The sequence below is a fragment of the Athene cunicularia genome (assembly GCF_003259725.1).
Source record: "Athene cunicularia isolate RWA chromosome 18 unlocalized genomic scaffold, athCun1 chr18_part1, whole genome shotgun sequence".
Taxonomy (NCBI): domain Eukaryota; kingdom Metazoa; phylum Chordata; class Aves; order Strigiformes; family Strigidae; genus Athene; species Athene cunicularia.
This window is the reverse complement of record NW_020799123.1, coordinates 12,934,866-12,948,110: the sequence shown is the minus strand read 5'-3', so window position 1 is coordinate 12,948,110 and position 13,245 is coordinate 12,934,866. Positions and strand designations below refer to the sequence as shown.

Below are 13,245 nucleotides of genomic sequence, written 5' to 3'. Positions count from 1 at the left end.
TCCCCGGCCCGGTGTCCCCGGTGCCCCCGGTGCCCCCGGTGCCCCCGGTGCCCCCGGTGCCGGTGTTTCTGTGCCCAGCCCCGCGGCGGGGCTGGTGCTCACCCTCTGTCCCGCGGGACGCTCTGGTTGCAGGCACGGGGCAGCGCCATGGAGGAGGCCCGCGGTGCCGCAGCGGAGGGCTCTGGGCTGGAATCGGGCTCCGGTGAACAGGGTGTGAGCAGAGTTCCACCGCATCTTCCTGTGGAGGTGATTGCCTTTGAACTGTTCCCAGGGCAGCGTGTTCCCACCCGTTCCCTACAGAGCGACGTCTTCATGGGGGCGGTTTCAATTGGAAGAAGTAAAACACAGCGAGCAATTATTGCAGTCTTGCCCTGGGGAAAAAAAAAAAAAAAGCCACTAAAAAGTAAATTTAGTTAGTCCTGTGTGTCAGCAGCATCCCGAAGTGTGTGTTTCTCAGTTCTCAGACAACGCATTTCTGCTGTCGACGCTTTAAAAAGGAAGTTATCCACGTTTCACAGACACACGTACTTGGGCTTTTTTTGAGGTTTGTTGGTGTTAAGTTTTCTTCTGTTGGTGCTGCACAATACTTGAATTTGGCAAGTGATGATATGGGATAAAACACTGTCTGTTTAAAAAGAAAGAATTATTTGGCCATAGGTAGTGCAAGCTGGAAGAGTTTCTTTAATAAATCCCTAAGGGCATTTTTTTAAAAAATAGATGTGAGCTCAAAAGGCACCTGAAGTTAAAAGTGGTGGGTAGAATTTTTGTCAGGATCTTTACTCTCTTCATGCTAGCTGGGTGACCGTTTTTGTGAATGAGGTTAAACTTCTACATTAAACTTCTGGGCCCCGTGACGAAAAGCAGGTGTTACGATCCTGGAGCATTAACATTAAATAAAGTACAGACCCTGTTGCAGTGCTGCTGTTGTGCCGTTTGCCTGTGCTGTGTGCTAGATGATAGAGGCAGAGAGCGGGAACGGCAGTGAGGAGGAAGAGTCTGTTCATCTGGAGGACCAAAAAGAGACGTTTCCCCCAGCAGAAAGCGGCGGCTACGGAGCTACGGAGCTGTCTGTTGGTTCTGCAGAAGTGAGACACTGCAATAATTTATCTAATCTTATCCACAGAACGTGTGACCAGTATTTGTAACGTTACATTCTCTTGGTGCAGTTTTATTGCTGCAAACACGAAGCCAATCAGAATTGGAACAGAGAGAAGCTAATTGCTCAAGCACAACTTATGCAAAAGCTCTGACAAAACAGGAGAGGTTCCTTTGCTCTCTTCTATGTGTGTAAAGTTGTTTTTTTTTTTTAATTGGGAGTGACACAGCTTTGCCAGTATATCTGCACGCGGGTTTTAGAAGGTCTTCTCGATTCTTTGTCTGCATTGATTGTGTCTCATGATGACAAAAATAAGCAGATTTTTAGGGGCAAATCGAGTTAGGTTGAAAAACTGTTTCAGGTGATGGATTTTATGTTTCAGGGAAAATCTCCTGAGACTTTCTTGGACAAAGTGGAATTAGACAGTTGTCCTCCCGGACTGGGTGACATGGAGCAGCCCCTAACAGACAGAGGAAGCCCCTCCCTCCCCCCGGGAGCTCCTCCAGGGGCAGCGGCAGTGGAGTTGAGCAGCTGCGCAGAGTCAGGTATCGTTCAGCTCCTTGTTAACAGTGCACAACTCGATACCATCTGTCAGTCACAGAATCCCAGACTGGTTTGGGTTGGGAGGGACCTTACAGCCCACCCAGTGCCACCCCCTGCCCCGGGCAGGGCCACCTTCCCCTGGCCCAGGTTGCCCAAAGCCCCGTCCAACCTGGCCTTGAGCCCTTCCAGGGAGGGGGCAGCCTGTGCCAGGGCCTCACCCCCCGCACAGGGGAGAATTTCTGCCTTAGATCTCGTCTCAATCTCCCCTCTGTCAGTTTAAAACCATCACCCCTCGTCTTATCCCCCCCCCTCCCTGATCAAGAGTCCCTCCCCACTTTCCTGTAGCCCCTTTCAGTGCTGGGAGGCAGCTCTAAGGTCTCCCCGGAGCCTTCTCCAGGCTGCACAAGCACAGTTTCTACTTTTCTCCCTTTCTGTTTGTTGTTAATCCAGCTGGAGGCATAACACTAGGAAATCTAAGCCTTTATCTTTTTTCGGGGTCCTGGTAACATTGAGAACCCATTTCTCTCTATTCAGAGTCTGCCGCTGGGCAATTTGGTCAGCTCACTGGTGAGGAGGAGTGCCAGCAGCATGGAGCTGAGGAACAGGAAACAAGCAGAAGAAGTGAAGAAACAGAACTGGTTGTCTTGGATCCAGAACACGTGAGGAGCCCTCAGATCTTGCCCTTCTCCTCTGCAGACTTGATATCTTGATTCGTGTAAAACGTGTGAGGCAAATGGTCCGCGGTGGCTTAGTTGTATGCTAAAACTACACGTTTAAAAATGGCTTTTGCAAAAGTACTAACTCCTGAACGTGTCTGCTCCCTCAATATTAAGCCCAAAGTTGCGGGTTTGGAGGTGAGCAATGCAGTGGGTGAATCTGAGACTCTTCAGTACTCCCGAAAGAGACGTACTTACCGCCAGAGTCAGTAGATGGGTGCTCAGCTGTAGCTCTTCTGAGACGTTTCTGACTTTCAAACATTCTCAGTAGTCGCTTCCTGATGTCAACAAATACCCGTTATATAATGCCTTGTTGCTTGCTACTGTGAGTTTAGCTAAAATAAGAATGTGTCTCTGGCCGAAAATGTTTTATTTAACAGTGGGAGTAGCAGGAAGGTTTCTTCATTGTTTATTTACACAAGTATGTTAAAGTTTATCAATGTCACACTTCTTTACAGCCTCTGATGAAAAGATTCCAGGCTGCCCTGAGGAATTACCTTACCAAGCAGATGGAAAAAGTGAACCTGGAACTTCAGGAACTGGTAGACGGCCAGTGCCTTCCCCCGGCAGCCCGTCCCTGTCCAAGCTGAAGTGAGAGAGCTGATTTCCTCTTGTGTTTGCAGAGGACGGCAGCGAGGAAGGGCAGAGTACAGAGAGAAGAGCTTGGGGTGATTCTTTACGGGGCACAGCAGCAGCTGGCGCGTCTGCAGCTGGAGCTGGAGAAGAGCCACGAGCGCCGCTCGCAGGCGGCCGCAGCCCGCCAGCAGCTGGAGGAGGAACTGGAGGGCCTCAGGCTGACTCACAAGAAAATGTGTCACAACACGGATGAGGAACGCAAGAAAGGTGACTGAGGCAGTCCTTGCCGTATTTCCTAACTCTAGTGCTATGTGGAGAAGTTAATCTGAATGTAAGTCAAGCACTGGGTTGAAAAAAACAGTAAAAATAATCAGGAGTAGTGCACTCATGGAAAAACCTCACTGATATTCACGATTGCCATATAATTCCTGTTGTTTCTAAGACCATATTGCTATGTTGTACTTCTAAGAAGGTCTTTAGGACTAAAACTGTTCCTGGCAGGTGGGTTGTTGTGTGACTTAGAAGAAGGAGAATTCCCGTCACTCTGTTACGTTTGCCGGCGTCTCTGCAAGGGTGTGACGAGACAGCAAGGGCTGTGGGTCACTGGGGGCGTCCAGGGGTATGGGAGCAGTGCCCATTCCAGGCAAAGACACGGACCTGACTCCTTCCGATTGCGCTGCAAGCATTTGGATGGGAAACAGTAAAACAAGGAGAGCTGAGCATTAAAATAATTGGCCTAGAAAGTTTTTGCAGGTCCCTGAAAAAAACTGAGAAGCATTCAACAGGCTGAGAAAGAGGCAGGTGTGTTTTGGGGCAGAGGAGTGGATTCGCAGCCTCCTGAGGGCCCTTCTTTGGTTTCCTGGGATTCTGTGCTGAGAATCAAGGAATTGCTTACCAAGATTTTTAGCTTTGCTTGTGGACCTACACGCCAAAGCTGATGTAAATTCTTATTTCAGGGAGGGCTGATTCATCTGGTACCTGTGCGGTTTTTGCTTTGGGTGCTTCTGTATTCCTTTCCCTTTTATCTCTGTTTAAAATGTGTCCGACAAATGTACTTTTCTTAAATATTTTTCCTCCTGCCTCCCCAGTTTCTGCAATGCAGACTCAGGCTGAAAACCTGGCCTTGCATCTCTTCTACATGCAGAATATGGACGAGGATATGCATCATAATATTTTACTAATGAAACAGTCGACAAAGAAGGCTGAGGCAGAGAAGGTCCACGCTGAGGTGGAAAAGAAAAAGCAGGTATCAAGTAAAACTGTCGTCTTTAAAATAAATAATGTCAGTTAGTGGTGCGTCTTGGCAGACGTGCTGCCTTGTCAGAAGGAGGGCTATGGTGTCTGGGTTGTGGAAGATGTGACAAATAATTGGGAAAAAAAAACCCACAGGCTTTTCTTGAAACACAAAGAATCCCCACCACCAAGATAGTGGCATGTACTGCCCAGAGGTTTTTGACAAGCCTTGTAACAGTAAATCACTCTTCACTCAAGCAAAGGGGTGTGGGGGCAGAAAGATATTTGGCGAAGAAGTATCAGATGTTCAAACCTCGAGAATTGTTCTGAGTCACAATGAGTTTCACAACGAAAAGCCAACTTTGCGAAGGGCCGGAGCCCGGTGTGCTGGAGCTCCCTCTGCTGCCTTCAGCTGGCAGCAGGACGCGAACGGAGGATTATTAGTGCAGGATTGCATGCAGAGGGTTGAAACCAAATGGGTTTAGAGGGTTTTTAACAAAGGATTTTTAAAACATAAATTGCTAACTGCTGGAGAGGTGACACAATACACTCCGCGCTGACAGGCATGAATGCTGCTTCAGATCCCAAGTATCAATTTACTACTGCAAAAGGGATGATAAAAAATTAGCAGAGGAGGTCTCACTCTCTTGAAAGTTGTCCCTGCTGCATTCGTGAATCGTTTGTATATGAATGGAAAAGTTTCGGCAGGAATCAACTCGAACCCAGTTGCCGATTTAATTCCTTTTCTAGTTTATGTTATTCTTGTAGAATCTACTTGGTTAAGACTGAGATTGTGTTACTCACCCCGAGCTGTTTGGCTCTGACTCTTTAGGATCTTTTACTAGACCGCTTAACGAGAAAAGTCCACGAACTACAAGAACAAGTCGCTCTGTTTGAAGCCCAGCTTGTGGCCCAGGCAGAGGACACAAAAGTAACTCGGCAAGCAGTAAATGAGGTAGGAGGGTGCCTTTTTTGCCTCTGGTTAATATTTCCCTCTGGAAGGACTGACCCCTTTTGGCTCCTGCTCATGCGGTTTGCACAGGCTAGGCTAGAGCTGTATGGTTCATTCCTCTTTGGAGGAATGAAGACTTCTGTTTTCGTTCTTTTTTTTTTTTCCCTCTGTCCTTAAGAATTGCCTGTAAACCACTTCCTCCCCCTCACTTCTCAGCTTTTTCTTTTTTTGCAGACCTGTGTTCTGTGGTCTAGTGTGGCAATAAAGTGGACACGTGTTAGTTGAACATAAAATGCCCTGCATTGTGACCTGAATTTGTGTTTTCGGCACGGTCTAGCTTCACGCTACCCACCAGCTCTCCCCTCCCTAGGCTTGTGCAGAGGTGCAGGCTATTAACATGGAGAAGAAGCGACTGATGAACCACTGGAACAGCAGCTTGGCTGGAATGAAGCAGAGAGATGAGGCCTATATTGCTGCACAAGAACTGCTGAGGTACGGTGTCTGAAAACAGCCCCGGGAGAGACCTCAGATAAGTTGGGCAGGAAGGATTCTGAAAGGGGCACTATGTCTTCTGTCGAGTTTATTACTGTATGTGCAGGACATGTCAGGCAGAACAAGTTTGCTGCTCTACAGCACATAATAAAGCTAAAGGATAAGAAGCACAGTCCTTTGTTACCATTTTCTTTATCCAAAACACAACTCTCCCTTGAAACGTGGGGTTTTTAGAGCTGCTTAGAGTTTTTGCGTTCCTACTTTATTCCTTTAAAAGAGTTCCTTCACCTTTGCAGCATCTCTCAATCCGAAGAGCCAGATGTCAGGAAGGATTTTTTCTATCCCTTTCGGTTAGGGCTTTGTGATGCCTTTAGGAATCTTCAGGAAAACCTTCCTATTGTTGCCAAAGGAAGTGTTTGTTTGGTCTGGAGTCTTAAAGCTTGACTGATTCCCTGAGAACAAACAACATGCTTTTATATGGTGGCATCCTGGTAAGAATGGGGGGGTGGGGACTGGACTGAAAGGAGGAATTACTTTTCCTACATACATTTCCTTTTAAATGTTAATGTCTCCATCCATCTTCTGCTGACTCTGGGCTGTCACAGCAGACCAGGCTTTATAAAGATCTTCCTTCCTGGGCAGTTGTTGCTGCAATAGGCCGTTTGAAAAGAGGAATTTGTAGCTGACCGTTCAGCGCATGAATCAATCCCTGTGAGTTTCCATCCTCTCTGCCTCTCCAGCAAGTACAGACATGACCTCAAGTCGCTAGCAATGGACATCCACGGCTGTAGAAAGTCGATCAGGAAGGAGGAGGAGAAGAATGAGCTGCTTGTCACCGTCCTGAGCCGTTCCGAGAACGACGCCAACACAACAAAGAAGCTGCTCGCCCGGTGCCTTTCGCAGCAGGAGGCCTTGAAGGCTGAATCTGGCACCTACACTCGTGTCCTCCATGAGACGGAGCAGGCCCTCAGCAGGACCAAGATGGTGAGAAGAGTCACATGGACAAAGAACCCTTCTGAATTGTACACGGGTATGTAATCCCCTTCTCCTAACAGCTGCAGTGATCCTGTCTGTCTTCCTTACCTTACAGGATCAAGCTGCTCGTCTGAATGAGTTGCTGTCCATCAGTGAGGATATAGAGAAGGGAACGGATGCCAACGCGCAGCTGGAGAATGAAATCATGGCAAAGGTTCAGGACCAGATGGTGTCCAGCAAAGCCACAAAGCACTTCTCACAGCTGGCTGCAAAACTCCGTAGGAGGAAAACAGATCTGGTATGGTATCTCCTCCATTCGGGAGGGCAGGGGAAGGAAACTGCCTCGAGCAGTGTCGCTCAAGTGTGTTTTGTCGGTGTCTTCGTTCTGGTTTTCAGGTCTGTAATGGAAGCTCTGCTGGGTTTGCGACCTCAGTTTAGTTCTCCCAGTGATCTTACTGCAGGATTCTGGTGTAGGCAAGAGCGTGGCCAAAAAGTCCCGACACATAACACACTGTTCTTTGTGGCCTTCAGAAATGGGGACAATGATGAATCCTGTCAGTATTTACTATAAAGGGGTTTGAGTTCTCATGTATCGCGGGAAGACAGTGGCTATGTGGTACTTCCATACTCCTCGGTAAAATAACTCTTGATAGTGCGTGGCGGAATGAGATGCAGGTGTGCTCTTAGCTTCTCAGAAAGGATTACAGTCCGAGGAACACTCGGACCAGACCCACAGTTCCTCATGGCAGGACAAGTCACTCTCTCTGGGAGTGTGTGACTGGTACAGTAGAGAAACTGGAAGATTCGGCGTAGTCTGTGTCAGGCCGGGTTGTGTGGGCTGGCACTCACTCCCCGCACACACACCTCTCTATTTCCACGGGTTACCTCAGCCTGCCCCTGGCCTTTTTAAATCGAGGGCACATCTTAAGCAACTGGAAGGCTGCCAGGGTTGGCTCTCGTTGTGAGAAGGGCCCCTCCAGCCCCTTTCCCACAGGTACACAAACAAACGGAGCCTCTGCACTGGCTCCCGTTAGCATCCGTGTTGCACAGGCCACTGCACGTGGGGAGCAGGGCCCTGGGGGGGCGTGGGGTGACCTCCCGTGGGGCAGGGGGGGCGTGCAGGGCCAGCAGGCGGGCTCCTGGCTCCCGGCAGGCACCTGCCTGCGCTCCTGCTGCTCCCGAGCAACGGGCAGGGCCGCGGGCTCTGGGGGGGTGGTTGCTGGGTGAGGGCTGCGTTTGCCAGGTGTGGTGGAGCCGTGTAGTAATGTTCTAGTACTGCCAGCAGGTAACTAGAGACACCCGGGCGGGAAGGTCACTCACAAGTGAGGAGTGTGGTCTCTGAAAGGGTTTGGGGACATTCAGTCTCCTTAATGCTTTTCACAGCCTTATGGCAGATATTGCCTTGCGGCAAATATTGCTGCCTGCTGCCAAGAGGGGGAGATACAACAGTACGGAGAGGGGAAGTAGCTTGCTTGTGGCTTGTAGTACAGACCTGGGAGGAAGCTCTGGATCCCCTGACTCCTGTGCTTTGATAAGCGGGCATTACAAATAAAGTGAGTGGCTGCTGGTGACAGAGATTTGCTTTCTGTCTGTTGATAACCCCAGGAGCTGCATTTTTCCAAGGCTGAGAATGATACGGCCCAGGTTCTTCTGACTGCGGCTCATACCAGCTGCAGGCTGACAATCCTCCAAAAAACACTTTGTGAGCTGGACAAGGAAATCAAAAATGTCCGTGATCTGATCAGCCACAGTGAAAGCGAGATTGCAAAGTGCAGTCTCCTGACTGAGAGCAAGCGGCGGGTCATCAGCCAGTACAACAAGAGGTTGGAGGCCATTCTTTCTCAGCAGGGGGTATGTACGTTTACATTTCAATCCCAAATTAGAGTTTATTCTTGGGACCACGGATGCCCTTGATGAACTCAACTGCATAAGTGTTGGATAGTTAAAACTTGCAGGCATCAGCACTGTGATTTAAAAGCTGTGCTAGTTAGTGGAATTGTTTACGTTTGTCAAACAGTTCTTAATCCGTGAGAAGAGGAGCTGGGAAGAGGAGCTGGCATTAGGGATTGTGAAACGAGGGTGTGCCCAGCACAGATTTCTGCAGGGAGTTGTCTGCACCCAGTGAAAATGTTGAATGACACCAGTACTCAGGGAGTAAATAGGATCTCATTATAAAATCGGCCAAGGTTGTCGAGGGGAGGATGGAGCAGGCAGAGCCGCTGCAGTCACAGGGTGGTGGGGCCCTTCAGGTGCCCCCCAGCCCCGTCCCTCGGCCGCGAGCCCTCGGGCCGTGACAGACACGGGGAGGAGCACTCGCTGCAGCCCCCTCGGTGTCGGCCGTGCTGGTGTAAGAGCTAAGGAGGCCCTTTGGGCACAGAGTCCCAGAACCTTTCGGGCTTCTGTTGCATTTATTCCGGTGAGGTCAGGGGGGATTAGGCCCATCCAGCTCCCGGGAAATGGAGGCAGAAAGTGACTGACAGAGTCACGGTACAGCTGCGGTGTGTGGTGGGTGTCTCAGCAGTGGGACTGGCACCTGCAGTGATGCTGGAAACAAGCTCCAGCAGCTTCTGCCTGATTTGTCCCACCCTTTGCCCTCGTACAGGGGCAAGAATTGGGACCACTGGAAATTGAGATCAACAAGTTAACCAGGGAGGTAGAAGAGTGTAATTCTGAGGTGATGACACTGCAGAAATACTGGCTGAATCAGCAGAAAGAGCTGGTCAAGCTAACGCACGCACGGGAGGAACAGCGAGCCTCCCTGGATATGTTAAAGAAGCAGGTCACAGTAATGCAGCAGAAGAAAGTGCGCACTGAAAGTAAGTCATTCCCTAATGCTGTCTTAAAATATTCATCTGTGCATGGAGGGAAAAGGGAGCGAGGGCTTACGGGGGTGATGCCAGACCTTCCCCGAGGGCTGCGCTCGCTGCCCCTGGGGTGTGTGAGCAGTAACGGAACGGCCCCGGTGCTGCACCCTGGGGCTGAGCGCCAGGCACCCGCGGCTCTTCTGCACCTCGTCGTTGCCTGGAAGGGTTGATCCTGCTGTCCTGACTGGCACAGTCGAACCCCAAGTGACCACGTCACATGTTACACTTCTTAAATAAAGTTTGCGAGCAGTTGGTAGGTAAATGTCCCCACTAATGATAGCATTTGCTGTGGCCAAAACCAACTCTCTTCCACAGTAATCTCCTTCTAAACTTTATTTGATTTCTGGACTCGTGGGAAAATGTTTTGACTGGGTGTGAGGGATGCAGGTGGCTCTGCAGTTTGTCACACCTTGCCTGTGTTCAACCCAGTGCTTGTGGGAATTTCAAGACTTTTTTTCTATTTGCCTGTAGATAAAATTCAGCAGGAAACAAAAGAACAGAAGGACATCGAGCATCACATGAAGAACATGTCGAATGACTTGATAAAGTTAAATGTGTTGATCAACAAGAACAACAGCAGCTTCGAGGAGCTGCGGCACGGCAACATGATCACAGAGAACGAGTTTGTGCGCTCTCTCAAGGTACAGAGGCTTGACGTCTCATTTCCAGGTCTCAACCTCCTGTGCAGATCGGAGGCAAACGGGGATCCTGGAAATCTTTCTCGGTCTGACAATGTTGTATTGGTTCATGCTTCCCAAATCTAGGCAGCAGAAAGAGAATCAGTTGAGATGCAAGAGAGGCACAGTCAGTTGAGTGAGGAGAAGGACAGACTCCTGAACTGCCTGCTGGAAGCAGAGTAGGTACTAGAGAGATTCTTGCTTTGTGCCACAGTCTTTGAACTTTCATACCTGTGTCCTTGTTACCTTCCTTCAGTCATCAAACCGAACCAGCACCAGCAAAAGTGCTTCTGTCCTTGGAGAAGGTAAAAGGCACTGAACGGATTTTTGGAACACAGAAACTGAAAGGTGCTTTAGCTGCCTCCAACCAGGAAGAGCTGAGAGGATGTTGGCTTTAACAATTCCAGCTTGTTTGTGCCGGATGTTGCCATGATCCCTGGGGGCAGACTCCTCATGCCACATCCTCTGCGGGTAAACCAGAGCAAGTGTGCTGCACTGGGTAGCTCCTTGGGCTCTGCCAGCCCGTGCCAGGCTGGTTTTGCAGTCCCCACGCCACTTCCTGACTTGCAGTGCTTCCCGCCTGGTTCTGTGACTCGGTGACTTCACGCCGCTCTGTTGCTGCGCTTTCCTGTCCCGCACGCGGCGCCTCGGCTGCAGCTCTGCACTCAGAATCCATCTCGGGAGCGCGCTGCCACTGATGCTCTGCTTCCCCTTTCTGTCAGGCATCAAATCATGCTGTGGGAGAAGAAGATCCAACTGGCAAGAGAGATGCGTGCAGCGGTGGATTCCGAGACAGGACGAGGCGAGGTCCAAGCCATGAGGACAGAGATTCATAGGATGCAGGTGAGCCGCTGCCAAAGAGAAGCTGCACACAGCGTGTTCAGCTTTGGAGCTGCTGAAACATAAGTCAGGAGATGAGAAACAGGCTGGAGAAGCAGCATCCTCACAGCTATAGCAGTACTGGAAATTTTACCACCCTGCAGCTGGATTGAATTAAATCCATCCACCTGGGTGTGCTTCGTGTGTCCCTGGCACATGGCACGTAACAGGAACTGGATACACCTCAGAAATGGGTCTGAAATGCAACGTGTCTGCCACCTTCTTCTGTGACCCCGATTTACGAGCAAAGAAATGATTACTAAATCTCCCATTATCTTAATCACTGGTTAGGGAAGTCTTCTGGCAAAGCAGCTCTTCCCTTTCATTCTCAGGATGCTTCTGCTTTTGCTATTGCTAATGAGTTCCAGTGAAACATCTCGAAGATTACTTTAGACAAGTTGATAATCCAGCCCTCTGCCTTCCAGATCCAACACAGGGCAAACCAGGTTTTGATTTAGAGCAAATTTGGCTTGCCAACACTCACGTGTCACATGTATCTGGTTTATGTTGATGGGATGTGCCACACAGATGACTTCAGTTAGGTGCCGTTCGTAAACATTAATTATTTTCAGCCTGTTTTGTATCTCGGCAAATGGCAGGTCCGCTATGGCCAGCTGATGAAGCAGCAGGAGAAGATGATTCGTGATATGGAGGCATCTGTTTCTCGTAGAGAGGCGATAGCGGTTCGTGGGGAGGGTCAGAACAAAACAGATAAGAAACGGATCACCAAGAGGGACTTCCACCGCGAGAGAGAGGAGCTGAGAAAGAAGATCAGGGAAACGCAGAAGGTGAGCAAGAGGCAGCGCTGCAGGGGCTCTGTGCTTGCCTGGGAGTGAGCACCCGTGCGCCCCCAGCACAGACCCTGGGGGGTCAGCACCCAGACCCTGCGCCCGCACAGGGACAGCGCTGCGCAGGCCTTGGAAACACGTTAAAAAAAAACCCAAACAACCACAAAAAAAGACAGAATTCTGGGAAGATGGCTGGGAACGCAGCTGGACTTCAGAACCAGCATCTGCCATTTCCTTCTCTTCTGTTTTCTAGACCACTGAAGGCTGCAACAAAACCCTCCTGGAGCTGGAGAGCTCCCAGGCGTCCCTGAGCGCCGCCTTCTCGGCAAAGCAGCAGGAGCTGCTCAGGCTGCAGGCCGAGTCCCACGGCCTCGACGCGGACGCGGAGCGGCTGCGGGAGGAGAAGCAGTGGGTGAGCGTCGCCGCGTCCCTGCAGCAGGAGCCCCGCAGAGCCTGCTGCTCGCCTCCCCCAGCCCCCCCGGCTCTGGCTCGCCGCCAGCCTGAGCCGGGCGTGTTGGTGTCACTTTAGCCACGCTTTAAGGTAACTGAGCACATTCTGAGGGCTCGTAGCGGTCCTGCACCGATGCTGCAGTTGCACCCTTAGGGAGGCAGCATTGCCTGGAAACACCAGCCTGAAGGACTTGGTGTTTGGAAAATAATCTAGTAGCAGCCACCCTCCGTGAGCGCTAGCGGGCCACTCACAGGTATGGTGCAAATGTGAGAGCCAGCTCAGGGTCCCGAGTGACCTCCTGTGACGTTTTTAAGTTGGTGAAACTGTCCTGGCAAGCGTTGGCTTTGTACGTGCAGGTGTTTCTCTGGTTTATGGCATTCTGTGCCATCAAGGGCAGGTTGGACGGGGCTCAGGGCAACCTGGGCTAGTGGAAGGTGTCCCCGCCCGGGGCAGGGCGTGGGACTGGGTGGGCTTGAAGGTCCCTTCCAACCTGAACCAGTCTGTGATTCTATGATCCAACAGTTTATCTTTCCCTGAGTTGACGTGCAGGTGTGGTGCTTAGGGCCAGGGTTTGGTGGTGGACTTGGCAGTGTCGGGTTTACAGTTGGCCTTGATAAACTTAAAGGCCTTTCCCCACCCAAAGGTTTCCCGCTCGAGGGCTGCACCTCCGCGGGTTTGGCCGGGACGGCGGGGACTCCGTAGCCCTGCCCTCGAGCAGCCCTTTCGCTGCGGAGCGGGACGCTTACGGCGCCTGACGCCCCGCTCGGGCCTGGCCCTCGGCTCTTCCCCGGGTGCTGCTCTCAGAGCCGTTTCTCTTGCTGCTTTTCCCAGGCCCTCCTGGAGCTCGTGGCCTACCAGACTCGCCAGAAGCACCTGCAGGCCCTGAAGGACGGGACCTACGCTCCGCTCTGCCGCACGGAGCAGGCCCGCAGGGCCAAGGCGCAGGCGCTGCGGGCCCGGCTCGGGGCCATCGCGGCCATCGCGGCCCGGGCCCAGCGGGAGC

At 51.1% G+C, this 13,245-nt stretch overlaps 1 protein-coding gene across 1 annotated transcript in view; it reads left to right on the top strand.

Moving 5' to 3' along the window:
• The first annotated feature begins 147 nt into the window (after positions 1–147).
• The window catches only part of LOC113486973 (coiled-coil domain-containing protein 40-like), a 35,745-nt gene continuing 22,647 nt past the window's right edge, over positions 148–13,245 (top strand). Inside the window, exons 1-19 of the mRNA XM_026861317.1 lie at positions 148–246; positions 954–1,085; positions 1,479–1,641; positions 2,174–2,298; positions 2,814–2,897; positions 2,979–3,198; positions 4,020–4,177; positions 4,997–5,119; positions 5,487–5,608; positions 6,349–6,592; positions 6,699–6,881; positions 8,189–8,434; positions 9,186–9,399; positions 9,919–10,088; positions 10,212–10,303; positions 10,847–10,967; positions 11,603–11,791; positions 12,045–12,203; positions 13,074–13,243. Of these exons, the coding sequence (XP_026717118.1) occupies positions 148–246; positions 954–1,085; positions 1,479–1,641; positions 2,174–2,298; positions 2,814–2,897; positions 2,979–3,198; positions 4,020–4,177; positions 4,997–5,119; positions 5,487–5,608; positions 6,349–6,592; positions 6,699–6,881; positions 8,189–8,434; positions 9,186–9,399; positions 9,919–10,088; positions 10,212–10,303; positions 10,847–10,967; positions 11,603–11,791; positions 12,045–12,203; positions 13,074–13,243 (3,014 nt within the window). The remainder of the gene's footprint in view (positions 247–953; positions 1,086–1,478; positions 1,642–2,173; positions 2,299–2,813; positions 2,898–2,978; positions 3,199–4,019; positions 4,178–4,996; positions 5,120–5,486; positions 5,609–6,348; positions 6,593–6,698; positions 6,882–8,188; positions 8,435–9,185; positions 9,400–9,918; positions 10,089–10,211; positions 10,304–10,846; positions 10,968–11,602; positions 11,792–12,044; positions 12,204–13,073; positions 13,244–13,245) is intronic.